The 20,531-nt window shown below is 37.3% G+C and overlaps 1 protein-coding gene across 13 annotated transcripts in view; it reads left to right on the top strand.

Annotated features, from left to right (window-relative positions):
* mef2cb (myocyte enhancer factor 2cb) overlaps positions 1–20,531 on the top strand; it is a 191,553-nt gene that overhangs the window by 112,387 nt on the left and 58,635 nt on the right. For all 13 annotated transcript variants that reach the window (XM_052020240.1, XM_052020243.1, XM_052020245.1 and 10 more), the window contains one exon: positions 2,674–2,877. In XM_052020240.1, the coding sequence (XP_051876200.1) occupies positions 2,674–2,877 (204 nt within the window). The remainder of the gene's footprint in view (positions 1–2,673; positions 2,878–20,531) is intronic.

A 20,531-nucleotide genomic window follows, 5' to 3' on the forward strand; every position in this document is an offset into this window, starting at 1 on the left:
GGGTGTTTTGGGATCAGGTTCACCAAGCAACAATGATTCCCATTCTCCTTTGTACCTCTGAGGTTTGGACTACGTATAGCCGACACCTTAAGGCACTGGAAGAATATTAGCATGCTGTCTTCTCAACATCCTGCAAATTGAGTGGCAGGTTAAGTAAACTAACATCAGTATCCTCTCACAGGCCAATAACCCCAACACTGAGGCCCTGATTATAACCATTTGGTTCGTTGATCAGATCACATCATTCACATGCCTAACACCAGACTCGGAAGACAGATATTCTGCGATGAGCTTTGTGCAGGAGGAGATTACTAGGTGGACAGAAGAAATACTTGAAGGATGTTCTTAAAGTCTCCTTGAGAAAATGCAGCATACTCACTGACTCCCTGGCTACTAAAAGTGGAGAAGGAACATGTGGGATGGCGCTGGGAACCTAGGACTGAGAATACCTTGAAACCAATGAGTGCAACACAATGAGTGCACCACCTCACAATCTGCTCATCCAACTGACTGGTTGAGCACCTCCTTACCCATCTGTAGAAGAGTCTTCTAGTCTCACATTTTCCTCATTACCCACATCAGAAGCCACAAAACTGGAGTCCAAGCAAGTCATCCTCTTCACAAGTGATTGCCTGAAAAAAAAAATCAGGCAAAAATTATCTTCTAAGTATTTTCTAGACAAGGGATCTGGGGCCTAGAAAATTGAATTGCATCATCTAGAACAGGGGGTGATTAACTCTGCCAGAAAGTGTAAGCCTAAATCCTTCTTGATATTGGCTCTCTGCATTTGGCATTTCATGGGAGTCCTAAAAAGATTGAGTCAGTCAGTGAGGCAATAATGATCTTCGCTGTCGAAAATTTGAACCATTCTCTGGAGTTATCCCACCCAAATTTCAAGCAGGAGCTTGAGAATAAAATCAAGGTTGAAATGTGGAGATGTGGTTGATTCTTCACTGCCCTCCGAAATGCCTAGTGAGTTATGCAATTCAAGGGGAATTTGGGATAACTGCTGGCCTTGGATATCCACTTCCTGTGGATGAATAAATAAAAACATGCAAGGATGTTTGCATGTCCTGGAGGCCAGGTTTATTCAACTTTGAGAGCAGAAAATATATACATCAAATGTTTTCCCCAGAGGTAAAATGGGTTAGAGTTTACAAAAGACTAACTTGCGTGTTAACTCAATGGGCCAAATAGCCTTTACTTATTCCTCACTTTCATGTTTTTACCATTGGAGTCAGTCAATGATACTGATTTGAGTGGCTAAAATCAGTCAGTTCTGCACGCTTTGTAATTAATCTTCCTTCCCTCCTTAGAAGTGGTCCAGCATATTATTATTAATTATGGTCACTTGTTTCAGTTCATTATTTACTTCATTAGTACAGTGAGACTTTGTGATCTGAGAGTTTATCTTAACTCATTATCTCACCACATGCCTCAAATGCAAAGGCAGTTATCACAGGCGTTTCAGTTTGCCTGCATCTTCTCATCACCTAACATCATTGTGGACCAATTAAAGTGTGATTTGATAGCTTGTTCTGCTGATTAGCTTGCTCTTCAGCAAAAGAAAATGCATGTAGCAGAAAAAAGCAGGCTGAAGTTAATTTCTGTCAATTAGAGGAAGGCTTAGAACTATTACCATGTTGTTTTTCTGCTGAGTTTTAACTTTATAAGGACATCAGCATTTAAAGTTCTGATATATTTATCCTGTTATTTGAATTGACAAAAGATTTTTATGCAAGCAAAAAATGAACTTATTTAAATGAGAGTGAACATTTTTTCAATGGAAAACCTGTAACTAAGTTCTTTATGTGCTGATCCATTTTTAGGAACAAAGATTAAAGCATAATGTTAACTAATACAAACTGTAAACGACTGTGTTTGCACAAGCTATTTCTGTGACTTCTGTCCACCATGCATAATAACTCAGGTACATTATACGCTCTCTGTCTGCTGGCTAAATAGAATTTATTTTCCATTTATTATCCCCTCCCATAATTGGACCCAAAATTTTAAAATAGATCAAAATTAACCCTTTATTTCCAAAAAAGCTTATTTTTATTTTGTGAAGCTTAACTTTTTTACTGACTTCTTAATAGAAGGTCAAATACTCCTGTTAAAAATTAACAAAAAAATACAAAATAATATGATGGTAGGAAATTACAGATCTTATTGAAGTTGACAAATAACTCATTTAAAATACAGTCTAATCCTAGAATCTGCATCTTTAATACTACTACTTTCTCAGGAGCCAAAAGGGATGATCAGTGAATACCAGCAAAGCCCATATCCTGAAAAATGAATTTAAAAAGTGACCAGAACACATTTAAATGGCTGCTGATTCAATAAATAACCAGCTTGTTCTCACTTAGTATGTTTTACTCCTAAAAGAGTTATAGAAATAATTATTTTGAATCTTGGTCGTGGATCTTGTCACGATAACCCTTTGTGTAAATGCAAAATTATAGACAGGACTCTGTTTGTTCAAAACAAATGCATCCAACATTATGTTCAATCTTTTGCCCATTAATTGACTAGTTCTTTCCAAAATTGAGTTATAGTAGTATGTAATAGTTGTAGCTTTCTGAAAAGCCCAGTTAACATTTTGAAAATGATGACAACTTCAGCATATGTATTGTCAGACTATATAATATGCTTTTTTGTTTTTTTCAGGTGACATTTACAAAGCGGAAGTTTGGGTTAATGAAGAAGGCTTATGAGTTAAGTGTTCTATGCGACTGTGAGATTGCTCTGATCATCTTTAACAGCACAAATAAACTGTTCCAGTATGCCAGCACCGACATGGACAAAGTACTGCTGAAATACACAGAATACAATGAACCGCATGAGAGTCGAACAAATTCAGATATTGTTGAGGTAGGATTTGATCTGACAAATACACTCATCATTTGTATTCAAAATTATATTACGGTGTCAGCTGTGGTTCTGTTGTGTCACTCGAAGCTCTGGGTCAGAGTTGTAAATTCAAGTCCCACTTCTGAATCTCATTGCAAAAGTGTAGGCTAACATATCAATGTAGTACTGAGGAAATGCTGCATTCTTGAAGGAGCCACTTGCTGGATGAGACATAGCGCAAGCGGCCCTTTTGTGTTCTTGGATAGATGTAAAAATCCCAAGTTCAAAAATGGGAAGAGGAGCTGTCTTCATTTATTGCTTAATCAACATAATAAATTATCTGAAGAACGCTGTGCACAAATTGGCTGCCATGTCCTTCATTACAAGAGTGACTATGTTTTAGAACAACCTTATCATCTGCAAAGCTCTTTTGGAGGATCTGTGGCAGTGAAAGGAGTAATGCAAGTATTTCTTTACCTTTTTAAGATACTAAAGGTGGCAAGATGCAACAAAATTGTATTTCTTGAACCTGGCAAATTGATTAGAACAATAGACATTTATTCCATTCACCTACAAGACAGAGTAATTAAATATGCAGCCCTTCACTGTTATTTAAAACTCTTTTAATAAACTTTGTAACTTACTCAGTTAATACACATATGTTATATTCAATTGCATCATGTACTCAGAGTGGACTGTTATTTTTGCTATTTCATATTATCATTATCAGATTAGTTGGGATTCATTTAAATTATGATGTCTTGATATCACTGTGCATAAAGCAATAGCATTAATTTTCAAATGTGAGATGTAGTTGTAACGTATGCCCCACCAAGGAACAAAAATTGAAGTATGACTCAAATATTCATTAGACTTGTTCTAGTTTGCTCATTTGAACTGGAATCAACAGAAGATTTGATTCCTTGTGATTTGTAGTTTAATTCTTAAGTCACCAGTTCTTGGCATCTACAGACTACCTAGATCACACATCAACCCCTTCTAATGCAACCTTTTTTTGTATGTTGGTAAAATGGAAGCTACTATTTTGCTGAAGGTGGAATGTTAATATACCTTTGTTTTGATTATGGAATATTAATAATCTTCAGTGTTTTCAAACTCCGCTCAAGCTATTGAGAGCTGAAGGCAGAGGTTAGATGAGATGTTGCAGGTTATGGGGAACACGTAATGCTTTACTATTTTTGATTCGGGTTTCTCATGAGGAAAATATTTTGCTGATTTTTGAAATGCTTCTTAACATATTGATTTAATATTATAAACATAATATTGGCTTTTGTGAACTAAGAATTGCATTCAGATTCTGACAGAGAAAGAAATTAGAATATGGATAACACCCTTCAAAGCTGATTTGAGAAACTGCCCCACCAGTAATGTTACCCTGCTCCTGTGGTTCTCAATCTACAGAGTGGATCATGTAGCCCAATCAGCACCATATTACTGTTCATGTGGCAGTCTGTAAAAACAATTGTATAAATGGAAATGAGGTAGTGTGGGGAGCCCATATAACTAATTGGGAGCTGCAATTGTGACCAATGGCAAATTGTGAGAGAATCACTGTCTTTTTCCTTCAGTCAGATGTTGATTAACCTCTTGATGAAATACAAAATTTTGGGGTTATTTTAGTTTCCACAACTCTACTTATGCTAGAAGGTGCACTGTGACACTATTGTTGTGAATAAATAAAGCTGAACAGAGTGCTTGCTAAAATTACTCACATAGGTGACAAAGGAAGTTTCAATAATGAAGAGCAAAACTCAACTTTTGCTTTATTTTTGGCTGTTAGGAAAAGATATTTATTTGTTTACCCAATCTGAGTTCAGTTTTCTTATAAAACAGGCAACTTCACAGCCAAAGACAGCATGGTTTCATGCCTGGAGGAAATAGCTCTGCAGTGTGCGTGGGTGTTGAAAGCGGGTCTTTACATTAACTGATGCTCTGTGTAATTAGCATGTCTTTGCTTGATAATTATTGGTGTGTCTGCAATGGTGCATAACCCCAAAAAGCTCTTCAGACATGTTTAGACAGGTTGAAAAAGTTTGTACTCTGGGGAACCTACCAATCATTAAAATGCCATGTAATATTATCTGAAACTCTTGCCACAATAAAATATATAAATGTGATAAATACATTGGATTGTTAAAGTCCACGCTTAAAATCAGATAGCTGCAATATGTTTGCTTATGCATGCGGGCTGCTGGGCACAGAGAAGTGGCCTAATCATCATCCAAGTAATGTGGCTGTTACAATATTCCAGCACAAATACAGTTTGGCAAATGACACTGCACTGAAGTTCAGATTAGATTACTTGCTTGTCATTTGAATGAAGCTTGAGCCCATTACTTTCTAACTTGGGTCAATTTTCATTCACTGACACTATTTCTTTTCGTGAAACACCCCTGGAATTGCCTTTAATAACAAAGAAAATATACTTTAGGACAGGACTGGACGCAATAAAAAATGTGGCCAAATATTGGTTCTGTGAAAGATTTTAAAAGGAAAGGTTAGTTTAGAAGGAAATTCCAGAGACTGGATCTTTGGTGGCTTTGATTTTTGTACAAAGACCAAATAATTCACAAAAACCTACATTCAGAGAGATATGCCAGGAAACTTTATATGGATGCAGTAGCAGTGGGACATCAATGGCCACTTCGATGACTGATTCATTGCTGAAAAATTAAATTGCACTCAAGGTGCAATGTTCCATGTGCAACTGAGCAGGCTTGCACATAGGCATCACTGAAAATGTGCTGCCTAATTCTTTCAGTGACCATGTTGAGGATAGCCAGTGACCACAAGGTTAATTGGGCCTGTATAGTGGACAGGGATGGGGCATGGGTGAGACTTAGTGCAGCCTGGCACTTGGATGTTAATGGTTTTGGAGGAGGTAGGGTGGGGTGGGCAAGCATGGAGGAACCAATTGGATAGATTGGTGTTTGAATGGTGCTTGTAGGTGAGAGAAGGAGGGGTTCACCCACGGTTTAAGTGGTGATGGCAAGAGGTGGGATGGGAGGGGAGGATGATGGGGATGAGCCATCAGTTGAATAGTTATGGCGAGGGGTGAGGAGACTGGGCCCTTGATTTGATTGGTGATGATGGGTGCAGGGTTAGGGGAAAGTGTTGAAATTAAACCAGCAGTTTGAATGGTGGGGGTGAGAGGGATCAGTAGGGCAGAAAATCCAGAGATCGGGGCTTAGGGCTTGGGCAAATTCGGAGTTAGCAGACAGGAGGTAGTGGGGTCAAGGCCTCGGACTTGGGCAATTGCAGGACTGGCGATGTTGTCGGGACGATGCTGGGTATTAGTGCTGTATGAGAAGGGACTGTTCAAGATAAACTTAATTTACCTGGCAGGTTTCCTATTTCAATAACAAAAACACTTGGGATCCCCTAGAATATTCCAAAAGGAGCATTTTAAATTTGGTATATGGAAGAGTGGGGTCCTACAAGGACAATGATTATCATGCACAACCTAATGCAGCACACTTGCAACAAAGTTTGGAGCATATTGTAAAGAATGGAGTAAGAATAATCAGGAAGAAGAGCACTGGGGTGCAAATGTACAAATTAGGAGCAGGAGCTTTTTACTTGGTTCCTAGAGCCTGCTCTTCGAGCTGTCTTCAGGTGATGAGAGCTAATGTGAAAGTTTCAGCAGTGCTAGTACTGAGGTAGGGGTGTGACAAGTATTGTAACTGTGGAAGTGAGCTATTTTTATGACAGAATCTGAAACTGAGTTCAGTGAAACTAAGGATCCAAACCTTTTAGTTGAGCCAAAAACAGTGACAATAAAAGATAGAATTAAAGGCAATTTATACTGAGGACTGGAGATGATGCTTTAGTCATACCAATTATGAGTTGATAACAAATCAAATGGTTTACAAATTGTTATAATTTTTCATTAAATTCTTTAAAATAATTAGAGGTTATTCAAAATATTCTGTTTTTTAAACCTTTTAAGAATCTAAATCGACATTAATTACTTTTGAAGACAAATAGGAGAAAGGCAATCTCAAAACTATTTTTCACATCAATTGCCAGGCCTATGTGCACTGAAGCACAGTTACATTTTGTATTCACACATGTTAGTATACACAGTTTTGTATGTTTCCAAATTATTTGTAAAAACTGGGCAATAAGAAGAATATTGAAGATTATTCCATTCTCAATGCTGTTGCTTTTGACTTCTTGAACAAAAGTCCAATTTGAAAACAGTCTTTTTAATTGAAAATAATAGCTTTAGAAATCTAATTTTGCAGTATTACTATTTCCAACAATAAAAAAGGAACAACTTATAACAGAACCAAAAATTCCCGTATTTGCTAATGTGCCAAGTTGTCACCCTGGGGCTTGTGCAGAAAATATCTTTTTGAAATATTGCCCAAAGAAAGCTATATAATAGTTGTACAACTACAGAAATGTGTCAGTGAATGGACAGAAATGAAACAACTCCACAATGATTAACATTCTTACAAATTCACATTTTTAAATGAAACCTACAGTCAGGATGTGGAGGTGTATTACTTGGGTAGATTTTTACCACACCATTTTACGGAAGCTAGTCTTTGAGGCTTGGAGCAGATAAAGCATTCATAGAATGTGCTGCCCATCCACTCGCTCACCATGAATAGAGGTGCACGTAGTTTACCTTATCTCATCCCACTGCGCAATTCACTGAGTGCTAAGACTATTAAAATATTACTTTGATCTTCATGTAAGCTAACATGTCGGTACAGTGCATGTAAGATTTTGCCTTGATAGCACACTTAGTTACTCTGTGTTATTAAAATAAATTATCATCTGAACAGGCAGAATTAAAGGTTATGGACTACCTGTAAAAAGGAAGAGGTTAGTAGATAGGACCATAACGTGCCACATTCAAAACGTCAGTCCTGCCGGTTAGCCATGACAGATGCTTCATTTTAAAGTATGGAAAATTTTTAAACTTGTTTATTGTTGCTATATTGCCAGTTGGCATGGATTGTTTAAAACTTTTCCAAAAAGTTAATGGTGGTATCTACAAGCAAAAGTAGTAATGTGGTTTCATGTTCTAATTTTAAAATAATTTACATCTTGCAATTACTATTTTCTTTTGCCATTAGATGCCATCTGAAAACCTGTATCTTGCAGTACTTCAATGTGTTATGCAGAATTGTGTGCGCAAATGCCTGCAAAGTCTCCTTAGAATCTTTGAATATTGGACAAAATGGCATTACTCCCATGTGCTTTTTGATTACAAAAAAAGCATTAACATCAATGAAGCTCTTGTTTAGGGTTGGTGGTTTAGGGTGTTATTTAGGATCAGAATGTACAGTACTTCCTGTTATTTATGACTGAATGTAAAAACCACCATTTATGAGGAACATGATCTTTTTTTTCAAAATTTAGCCTTCCCCCACTGCACCCCCAGCTATTTAGCTATGTGGCATTGGAACATTGTACTGCATACAGTCCACTGGTTTGTGTAGAACTGTTGCTTGCATATTTAATTATATTTATATATTCGGCAACCATGAATTGAAAATGATCAGTAAAGTCATTTTAAAGGAGGAATTTAGCAAGACTAATTGTCCTTTTAAAAAAAAGTTCCATTTTAGAGAAGTATAACCTATGATCTTGTGGATATAAGGATAAATTTCTTAAGTACAATAGGTCAAGCATTATAGAGCATTGTGGTGACACTGGTTGCTCACACATGATGTGCCACATGAACAGTATTTTAGAATCCACAGGAAAACAAAAATCCCATCATCCTGATTGATTTAGCCCACATAATCCCTGTCAGAGCTGCCTGTCCAGCAGTTTGTCTTGCATCATGCTCCAATTGGATCACCTGGTAAGAATTTCTGAATGAGATGAAAGAAAGCCCTGTTAATTATTTTCAAAGGTCAAAATGCTAATGATTTGCTGCTGGGGCAATATACTCCTTAATGCCTTTTAAAAATGTGGCCTTTTCCCTGAAAGTTTCTGTTTCTTATAAAAGATACAGAATTACAGAGTTGCTTGAATATGTCTTTGTCTTTCAAAAATTCAAGTACTTGCAAATCCTTCAAAGCAGCTATTCTCATATTGGAATTGCTCACTTTTTAAAATGTATTAGAAGATGGACTGCTGTATAAAGAAAATGAATGTCAAATGTGAAATGTTGGGCAGTTATAAACAGTTAAAAAAAAGAATATTAAAAAAAGGAAATTTTACCCCTGTCATGTTTTAACTAAATTTTCATAGACTGGAGAAGTAATTAAAATTTTAGAATCAAGTTTTCAATATTCTTAAAAATAAATGTGGCAGATTAGATTCAGGAAGTTTCATGCATGTGTTTCAAGAAGGTGACGATGAATCTGAACTACATACTGGTTTGACCACAGTTGAACTATTGTGTGGAATTTCAGTTACCTGTATTGAACCTAAGTGAAAAGTAAACTCTGGAATGATTTGGATGATAGCAGGAATTGCCTTGTAATGTGAACCTTGTAAATGAAAATGTTATTCTCCAGAGCAGAAAGTTAAGGGAGATTTAATACAATTGTTCAATGTATTGAAGTGCTTTGAGTGAATGATAGTGAAAATGATTGTGAATAGTTCAGCAGTAAATAATAAATGTGGTACTGATAATAAAGACATATAAAGGGTTAGTGGGAGAAGTTCATTCATGCAGACACTTACTAGAATATGGACTATTACAGCAAATGGATGTTTAGCTGAGCTAATCTCACCGTAAGTGTTGGAGAAAACATATTATGTATTAGAGGTTGAGGACAAAGCAAAGATTTGAAATTGTGTTCAAAGGCTTCATTGTGGAGCCAATACTATTATTCACGTAATAAATCAAATGGCCTCCTTTACTGTGGAGATTTCTGTGGTTCTGTAATTTGTTACATGAATATGGAATGCTTTACTAACAAGTTTTTTTTTGAAGCAGTGATCACAGTAGTATATAAAAGGAAATTGGATAATATTTTAAAAAGTGAAAAATTTAAAACTATAAGGAAAAGAGCAGGGAAGTCAGATTAAATAATTCTATTAAGAGATTAACAAAGCAAAAGCACAAAGAGCCAAACTGATTCTTTCTGTGTTAAAATTTCTGTAACATATCTGTATATTAATCAATATGAGAATGGAGATGGTAAATGTGAAAATACGTAAATTGTCAAATCTGGCTAATGCTATCTATTAACAGTCATTGTATTAACAGACAAATGAATTACATTTATTTGTACAGTATTTGTATTAGTAAACAGTTGGGCTAGACCTGCAAATATTGAAAACAAAATAATTTAAACTAAAACTTTTGAACTTTTTGAACAGTATTGATATGCTATAAAATACCACTTTTAGCAGAGTGCTGGAGCCATCTAGTGCATGGTAGCTAAATGTTGGTCACTTAGAGTAAAATACATAAATCACATGATATTTTATCGTAAGTTCATCATTTTATAAGATCTACAATATATGTGATCTCAGTATTGTAGACTATAAATGACAGTAAAGCAAACTTTGCAGATTTTGGAAGGAAAAGCTGATAATGCTCAAAATGCTCAGCAGGTCATGCAGCAAAGAGGGAGAGAAACAGTTAACCTTTTTGGTTGATGTCCTGTTATCAGAACTAGGAAAATGTAGAAATCAAACATGTTTTAGGTTCCAGAGAAGAGGAGGGCTGGAAAAGGCAAAGCAAACATGAGAAACAGAAAGCATTGAGGATGAACAAGGTGCAAGTGATAATTCTGCTTTAGACAGAGAATTGCAAAGGATCCTTATAGAGTAGACTATTCGCAATACAGATATCTTTGTAAATGTTGGTGCTGCATACATTCATCATGTTCAAAGATGATATTGTTTGCTGTATTTTAAATGGTAATGAATTAAAGAAGATTATGTACTGAATCAGCTTTTGTGCAACTAAGGAGGTTGATCCCAAGTCATTAGTTAGGTACATCATGGTTACTGCTCTAAGAGCTTTGGGCGATTTGTTTTTAGCAGTAGTCTTTCATCTTTTGTTTTATTTTTCAATGCTAGGGATTAGAGTTTAAGACCTTGCACAGTTGAACTTCACAGTTCGAAGAAACTTTGTAATTAAACAGTGGCATCATATTTTTCTGCATTTAGATAGGCACAAGGTAGGCATCCCTCAAGTATACACTACAAAAATGTTAACACAAATGAAAGTTATAATGAAAAAAAATCTTCCCACATCAGAAACCAAGTGTGTAAGAACATTCTAAAAAGCTCATAATTATATCTTGCATCCTGGTGTTTTCTGCATTTCCGAAGTAGAGTCAGCTCTTTGTTTTCTAGTTGCAATTTCACACAGTAAAAGCTTGTCGTTTTCAGTATTTTTGGCCAGCCTGCCAGAGGGCAAGTTTATTTTTAAATCACTGAACTCTGAATGGTCTTTATTTTTCTAAGATTGGAAACAGATGAAGTGCCTGAAGTTAAAAGATCGTAGGCTTGTTTCAAATTATGAGAATGGGAGTTCTCCCCTTTTGTGTTTTTATTCTTTAGTGCAGAAATGCCTCATAACCGGTAGTATCCTAAAAATAGGATCTGGTGCAGCTAAAAATAGTGAGCTCTGTGCCTTGCCAAGGAGAATGGAAAGGAATGGGCGTGGACTAGCAGTTTCTCTGATCCTACTCTATTCATTCAATGATTCCTCTGAGAACATAGGCAATGATAAAGTGTCCTTGAAATAAACCACAGTCTCCAACACCACTCTTCAGACTTCTGGGTGCCAACAAGTCTTCTAGCCCAAGGATACGATTTTTTTCTTTCTTTCATTTAACAGAGCTGCAGTGAAAGACAGATTTTAGCTTCAGAAAGGGCAATAGATAAAACAAATACTGTATAGTTCTTGCACACGAGATTTATGTTCAGCTTAACAAAGTCAAATAAAAAATTGTACTCTGTGCATTTGAATAGCTGTTTTCCATTGTGCCGCACAGTACATACATAGGCATAAACCACAATTCCTGCAAAACAAATACTATAAAATATGCTTTAATCAAGCTTATCATTAATGATTAGGCCTTGGAACAGATAGAGATAATTGAGAATGCAACATCATTGCTTTGTAAATTCGTACTTCACCCTCACGCTGCCACTGACGCAATAGCATTGCTCTTGGTATTTTAAGCAATGAAAACATTGTTCATTTGCTTATTCCCAGTTCTTTCTTGCTTCTGTTATTGATATAACTAGCCTGTTTTTTCTTATTTATTCATTAATTTTTGAAAAGCAAGGTATTACAGAGAAGCCTTTATCATCTAACAAGTGTAAGGCACTTGAAGATGTGGGCTTTTATACACCAGGAATTATTTTAGCACTTGGCTTTTCCTTTTGTGAGAATAATTTCAGGGCTGATGAAATCACATAATGTACATTTTTTCTCACGACGATACCTTAATATTTTTTACATAGAGAGAGGTACTGAACAAATGGATGTCTTACATTTTTACTATTCATGTCAAGGAGTCTATTTATCAGAAGGAAATTAACTGTTCACTTATAATACAAAAGAAATATCCAGCCATTATGGTGGTGTTTTTATATCATACATTTTTTTTCTTTTTGTCCAGGCTGCTAATATTTATTGTGATATCAAATTAAAATGAATCTTATGACTCATATCAAAATAGAATAGAAAGTAACTTGATAGGGAGGGGTTAATTAAATGTAATTGCATACCATGACTTCTTAACAATGCAATAGAAATTCATCCTTGTCACTTGTGCTAAATGTGTGATCTGGTACCACTGCACTTTATTTCCAAAGATTTCAATTTCAGAGGCAGACAACAAAGCAAATCTATTGTTATATCATGAGTTTAGCGCAAATGTCTAGGGGCAAGTTTGGACCGCTGTATTTTTAAGTTCCATAGTTTGAATAAGAATTGTTTTCAGTAAATTTACAACTTTTCCTCTTGGTAATCTTAATTCTTTTCAAAGAAATACAGAACAGACAGAAAAGGAATTGTGAGGAAAAACAGATGTTTAACCCAAACTGTACCAGTGACCCTTGTGTTATGGCCATTCGTGTTTTAGAAATTTGCCCTTACAGAATTCACAAGTCATTACCCAGAAATTTGAGACGCAGATTAAAATTAATTCTCACAGAACTTGCGTGGGGGGATAAAAAGTAAATAAATCAACACCTTTTTCTTCAACTTGTGTTTCTTTACATGTGTGCAGATGACGCAGCATTGAGTTACAGATAATTGTGATATGGACCATTTCCTCGGATACAAACCTCACCCACCCCCCACCCTCGTAATGTGGGGGTTGTCTGTATGGTTATTAGTGATAGTGGTACCTGTTATGAATAACCTCTCTCTATGTCATGTACTTCCCCCTGCTGGAAGAAAATGAGCAAAGTCTTAGAAAGTTGGCAGTCAAAACTGGATAAAAAAACAAAAAAATACTGCATATGCTGGAAATTCTTAAGGCAAAAACAGAAAATGCTAGAAATACTCAACTGGTCAGACAGCAACTGTGGAGAACAAAACAGTTAATGTTTCAGGTCAGTGACTATAAAAGGTTAGTGACCTAAAATGGTCACCCTCTCTTTCTCTGTCCACAGGTGCTGCCTAGACTGCTGAGCATTTCCAGCATCTTCTGCTTTATTTTGAGTAAAGGTATAAGTAGTGCAGAACATTTCTGTTAAATGCATCAGGAATATAGAAATACATATTTAGAAAAAGCAAGCTGAATTCATAATTCAGCCCTGCTGCTAAATAACCAAGTAAACAGTGGACAGTGTTAGAAGAGGAATATGCGGAGCACGCCTTATGAAAGCAGGTTGAGGGAACTCGGCCTTTTCTCCTTGGAGCAATGGAGGATGAGGGGGGACCTGATAGAGGTATATAAGATGATGAGAGGAATTGATCGGGTAGATAGTCAGAGGCTTTTCCCCAGGGCTGAAATGGTGGCCACAAGAGGACATAGGTTTAAGGTGCTGGGGAGTAGGTATAGAGGAGATGTCAAGGGTAAGTTTTTTACTCAGAGACTGGTGAGTGCATGGTATGGGTTGCCGGCAACGGTGGTGGAGGCGGATATGATAGGGTCTTTTAAAAGACTGTTGGATAGATACATGGAGCTGAGAAAAATAGAGGGCTATGGGTAAGCCTAGTAATTTCGAGGGTAGGGACATGTTTGGAACAGCGTTGTGGGCTGAAGGGCCTGAATTGTGCTGTAGTTTTTCTATGTCTTCTATGTTTATAAATTTGTAGGAGGTGGATTACAGCCAAAAAATTACTATAAACCTCTAAACATTTTAGGTTAAATATGGAATGGATTACGAAACGTGTGTACAGCTGAACATTTATTTATCTATGTATCAATATGTGAATAATCAATTATACCTGCAGATTGTGCAGTTGGGTGTGTAAGTGACATTGTAATTTTGAGGGACAAATGTGTAAATATGCTTGTCTTTTGTTGCAGATCCTTCCCGTAGAACATTTATGATAGGATTTAAGTGACAGAGCCAATAACTGATGTGAAACATCATGGAGAGAACAGCTGCCCTTCTGTCTGTGTGCCTGTGCTCCACTAGTCTCTTTCCAAAGCCATCTTAAAGTATTTGTTCCTCTTGCTTTTGCCCCCTGCTGCTCTTTGTAATGGAATAGACCTCAAGCAATTTCTTTATCCCACACACTAGATTTTATTGTGCCAGCATGGTGTATTTGTAACTATTGAGGAATGCATTCCAATATTGTTTCCTTTTGTCATGAGACCTGCATGTGATATATTTCATATCTGCAAAAAAATGAGTTGTTGGTTTCTGTGAGGCAATTTTGATATTTTACTGTAAATTTGTTTGTATTGCAAAGTTTCTGTTTTGCAGCTGATGATCTTTAGAATAAGGGGGATGTTATTTGTTCTTTCCTCTTTTGTTTCATCTTTCTGCCCATGCTCATCATTTTCACTTTACTCCTTGCACATGTTAATACCTCTCTTCAAACAGGCAGTGTAATCAAAATATCTACAGCAGGAAATGTCTAGGAAGGTGAGGGATAGTGGTGGAGGAAACATCGGCTGGATTTTTGCTTGTGTTTACAGTCCGTTCTTTTGAACAATCTTCTTCACAGTTATTGTCAGCACCAATAGTCATCGAGTACATATATAAAAAAATGTCTATTCGCAGAAGGTAGTAGATAGTTTCATAAATGTCATTGACTATTCAAGGAAAACTGGAGAAACAAAAGCTGGGAACTTCTCTGTGGCTTTCGCACAAAGATGGTAATCCTTTGGAGAAAAACCACTTATCCTTTACAGATACCTTCCCCCCCTTCCCCATCTCCTCCTTACCCTGAGGATTTTATGAACCATTGGCTCCCAGGTGATAGATAAATATCTGTTCTGCAAAGCTATCTGTTAAGTGGTTTACAGCTTACCCGGTAGTTCACTAAGTAGCAATACTGAACATTGGATGTGCATATCTATAAGTTCAATCTTTAGTCTATGCTAAAATAGCTGAAAATCAAAAAAAAACTGCAGATTCTGGAAATCCGAAATAAAAATGGAAAATGCTGGAAACAACAGGTCAGGCCCTATACCCTTTATAATTTATGTTATTTTAGGGCGATGGTAGGTCCTATATTTTTCAATTAGCTTGTATCATGGTTATAAGTAATGGGTGGATCCCATGTGGAAGATTTGCATCAGAAGGGAAACCACATTTGACTGCTGCTATGTTCTTCAACACAGTGAATTAAAAATGGAATAGGAAGAGATGGAAGGAAGCAGAGGGTTATGGTGAATGGTTGTTTCTCAGACTGGAGGCCTGTGACTGGTGGTGTGCCACAGGGATCAGTGATATTCTTTATTTATATAAACAATTTGGGTGAGACTGTACAAGGCATGGTTAGTAAGTTTGTGGATGATACTAAAACAGAATGGTATTGTAAAAATTTAGAAAGTTAACAAAAATTACAGGGGGATCTTGATCAGCTCGGTAAGTGGACTGAGGATTGGCAAATGGCTTTCAATCCAGATAAGTGTGAGGTGTTGCATTTTAGGAAGTCAAACCAGGGTAGGACTTGTACAGTGAATGGTTGGGTCCTGGGGAGCGTTGTAGAACAGAGGGACCTAGGAGTACAGGTGCATAGTGTGCCTTCTTCACCAGCCTGTAAGGTAGACAGACTGGTGAAGAAGGCATTTGGCATGCTGGCCTTCATCAGTCAGGGCACTGAGTATAAGAATTGGGACAGTATGTTGCAGTTGTATGAGACGTTCGTGAGGCTGCACTTGGACTATTGTATACAGTTTTGGTCACCCTCTATTAAGTTGGAAAGCGTGCAGAGAAGATTTACGAGAATGTTGCCAGGACTCGAGGGCCTAAATTATAGGAAAAGGTTGGGCGGGCTAGGACTTTATTCCTTGGAATGTAGGAAACTAAGGGGTGACCTTATAGAGGTGTATAAAATCATGAGGTGCATAGATCGGGATAAAGCACACAGTCTTTTTCCCAGGGAAAGGGAACTAAAAACTAAAGGGCATAGGTTTAAGGTGAGAGGGGAAAGATTTAAAAGGGACCTGAGGGGCAACTTCACATAAAGGGGGTGCGTACATGGAACGAGCTGCCAGAGAAAGTAGTTGAGGCAGGTACAATAATGACATTTAAAATATATTTGAATAAGTACGTGGATAGGAAAGGTTTAGAGGGATATGGGCCAAACGCGGGCAAATGGGACTAGCTTAGGTGGGCGTCTTGGAACTTTGCAGCCTAACAGCATGAACATTGAATTCTCCCACTTTAAGTAATCCCCACAACCCCCCCACCCCCAACCATGCCTCTTCTTTTCTTCCCTTTTCTAGCCTATCTCTCTTTTTTTCTATCCCCCCTTTTTTCTTCACCTTTGACCCATCCCCTAGTGGATCTGCTCTCCCCTCCTCCCCCACACCTGCCTATCACTACCTCTTACCTGCATCTACCTATCTCCACCTTCTTCCCACCCCACCTCCCCTCTTTTGTCCACCTATCACTGCTCTGCTTTTCCCTCCTATATATCGGGCTTCCCCTTTTCCTGTCTTCAGTCCTGAAGAAAGGTTCTGACCCAAAACGTTGACCGCCTGCTTTTCTCCATGAATGCTGCCTGGCCTGCTGAGTTCCTCCAGCAGCATCGTGTTTTTCATCTAGATTCCAGCATCTACAGTCCTTTGTTTCTCTATCTTAGGTGGGCACATTGGTCGGCATGGATGAGTTGGCACGAAGAGCCTGTTTCCATTCTGTATTACTCTATGACTACTATAACCTACAAGCTTGAAACCAATATCACAGAAGCCAATTCTTAACTGTTACTGTATTGCACATATGTTTGAGTTGTTCTATGGCTTAGGAGTGTTAAGATTTTTTTTTTCTTTTCTCTCATCTGGTTCTAATATTTCTTTTGTTTCTGATACAATAGGTTTTTGAAAATGAGTCTAAGGTAATCTGTGTAGTACAACAGCAGTTTCAGAAAAATGATCTGAAACTTTTGCAGTATGCACCATTAACACCTGTACTATAAAGGGTTGTTTGTGGTCAGCAGAATAGAATGATGTAATGTTACCATTTAAAGGGTTAGCAGGTTGTAGACTGCTAATCTGGATGCTCTTTAACAGAATGCTTGCTTGAAATATTTGCCATGAAAGGGCAGGCTTGGCTTCAAGTGGGATCAAATGAGCCAGATGCACATTTCGGGCCAAACATGCAAGCAATATGTACGATTACATATCTTGAGCTGAAAGTTACAGATGATGTGGATATGTAGAACAACATGCCTGCGCTTAGTTTGGCACAGGGCATTAGGCTGATAAGTGGAGCCATGTGGGAAAAATGTAACACTATTGTTCAGTGCTCAGAGAAGAAGAATGAGAAGGAGCAAAATTCCCCATGTTTATGCCAACACATCAAAAAAGTTTTTTTTTTACGTTGTTCTTTTTTCATTTTTTCTTTTGAAAAGGCAAAATTTTACAGTACTTTATCCAGTTTTTAATCAGATACAATTACATGAGCATTGCTGTGTTTGGATAAAGTTAGAGAAGTGTGATGGTATACTAGAATAATGTGGGCTATTAGATTAGTTAACCTTATTGTAGAAAATGCAGGGAAAAGTGCATAAATTTGTGAAAGAACTATACTTTCTTTTCCCTGAAATCGGCACAATGCACATAGAGAGACATGTAATTGTTTTCTTCTTTGTAACTGTTCATTTGGCAGGGAGGGAAAGTCAACGTGCAGATTACCTCATGGGGCTAAAATACTCTGCAGTATGGTCATGTTCTACTTTGAGATCCTTTGAGTCCTGATAAAACAAAAATTGAGCACCTCAAGGGAAAATTTACCCATGATTTGCATTTAACCCCTGACTAATGTCGTCATAGACGTTTTCAGTATGGGATACAAATAACCCACCGAGCAAATTTCCTGATCTGTAATGTAAACATGCTTACTGTAACTGTCCTAGTGCTTGATGGTATCTGTATAGTTGTTTCATGTCAGCATACAGTCACCATGAGTGAATCTGGATCAGTAAATGCATTGTTGCCTTCTTATCAGATGATTTCCGATGTCTGAATACTATGTTCGCATCTAGCAAGATATCCTTGACTGATAAGTTCAGAGCACCATCCACTTTAGTCAGTTCTGTTGGTAGAAAGTTGTGAGTTAGGCTGATGCCATGTTTACATATAAAGAGACTCTCTCATGGAAACAGCCAGAAAACTGGAAGAAAAGGACTACTTCATACTCCGTGAACACAGAGTAACTCAAATAATTGTTCCAGTGGGCCACAGAAAATAATTTGAAATATGATGCCTTGTTTTCTGTAATTCTATAGGCTATGATTTATCTCTTCATTTGTTATGCTTGGGGATTTCAGTAAGTCTTCCATCAGATATAATATGTTCTATATCTGGAATTTTAAGACATGCCTTAAGATACTTTGACATAAGTGGATGTAAATGGCTTCAAACTGTATTGAATGATTAGTATAACTGAGATAATGATCACTGATTTTGAATATTCTAAAAAAGGTCTTTATAGAGCAGAAAAGTAGACAGAGCTTTATGTTTTTTGTTGATGTGACATTATGTTCGTGGTGATGTGACATTAAATCATGTAGTTAAAATGAATGAGAAACAATTTGCTGAATTTCTTCAATAAAAATCCACTTCTAAAATGAAGTTCTACAAATTTTGCTTTAATGATATGATCAACATAGAATTATATAGGATAGAAACAGGCCCTTCAGCCCACTGAGTCCATGCCAACCACTGAGCACCCATTTAAGCTGATCCTTCAAAATCTCATTCTCCCCCTCGTGCACACACTAGGAGCAATTTACAGTGGCCAATTAACCTATCAACCCACACATCTTTGGGATGCAGGAGGAAACCGGAGCACCCAGAGGAAACCCACGTGGTTACATGGAGAACATGCACATGCCAGACAGACAGCACCCAATGTCAGGATTGAATCCGGGTATCTGGCGCTGTGAGGCAGCGGCTCTATCAGCGACACCACTGTGAAGCCTAGTGTATAAACTTGCACGTGTGGGGGTGGGGTATGAATTTCATTTCTTTATAACTTTACCCATCCACGTGGTTGGCCCCATTTTCATAAACTAGAGGGTGTTTTTCTTCCCCCAAGTAGCATGAAGCAGCTATCCTGAACAATAATGTAAATTTATTTCAATTATTGCTAATTAACGATGTATGCTTGTGTGTGAAATAACTTTTGAATAAACAGTATGAAACAATTTTCTAAAAAAAGACGGGTAGTATAATTCTCGGTGAGCAGATTGATTTTACAATAAATAAAAGTCATAATCGGCAAAGAAAATCCCCTTTTCTGTGTTTGGGTATTTTAGTTTTTGGATATTTTGGGTATTTTTGGTGGTGTATGTAGGTGTACCAGTGCACAATGCTGTTGAATGATGTGATGTAGCCTTGCACCTGCAATTTCCCCTCATGGAAAAGATTTGTCTTAGCTGTGTCATTATGACTGAATTGCCCAGCACACACCAAGTACTTCCTCACAGGGTAGAAAGGGAGATCATGGGCTGCCGGATACGGTGGTGGAGGCGGATACGATAGGGTCTTTCAAGAGACTGTTAGATAGGTATATGGAGCTGAGTAAAATAGAGGGCTATGGGTAAGCCTAGTAATTTCTAGGGTAGGGACATGTTCGGCACAGCTTTGTGGGCCGAAGGGCCTGAATTGTGCTGTAGTTTTTCTATGTTTCTATTATTCAAGATGAACATTGGTAAAGGGTGAGCTGCTGATTAGCTATCACTTGGATTGGGCACTGGTATGTCAAAAAAATTGTATTTTTATCCCTTTCCTTAATACCACTTTACAAGCTTGTGTAGAAGTCCAAGTAAGGTTTGTGTTCTGTTTGCACACTGTACCTGGTATCACACTGTAGTACACAGTTTTTTGGTTCACATAAAGATATTAAAAGGCATTATATAGTCATTAATGCTTTGTTTATTCATTCCCACAAAATATTGCTGCACAGTCTTTTATTTAAACTCTGGTTTTACATTTGAACCACTATGTGTTCTGCATAATGCATGTATGGTTTGTAAAAGTCTTGTTGCAGGTTATTGATAAAGCCACAGAAGAAGAAACTATAGTAATGTTACTGAATTCAGTGCCACTTGATTTGGGAATTGGAAATCCAATGAG

This window comes from Pristis pectinata, chromosome 7 (assembly GCF_009764475.1).
Source record: "Pristis pectinata isolate sPriPec2 chromosome 7, sPriPec2.1.pri, whole genome shotgun sequence".
Classification (NCBI taxonomy): Eukaryota; Metazoa; Chordata; class Chondrichthyes; order Rhinopristiformes; family Pristidae; genus Pristis; species Pristis pectinata.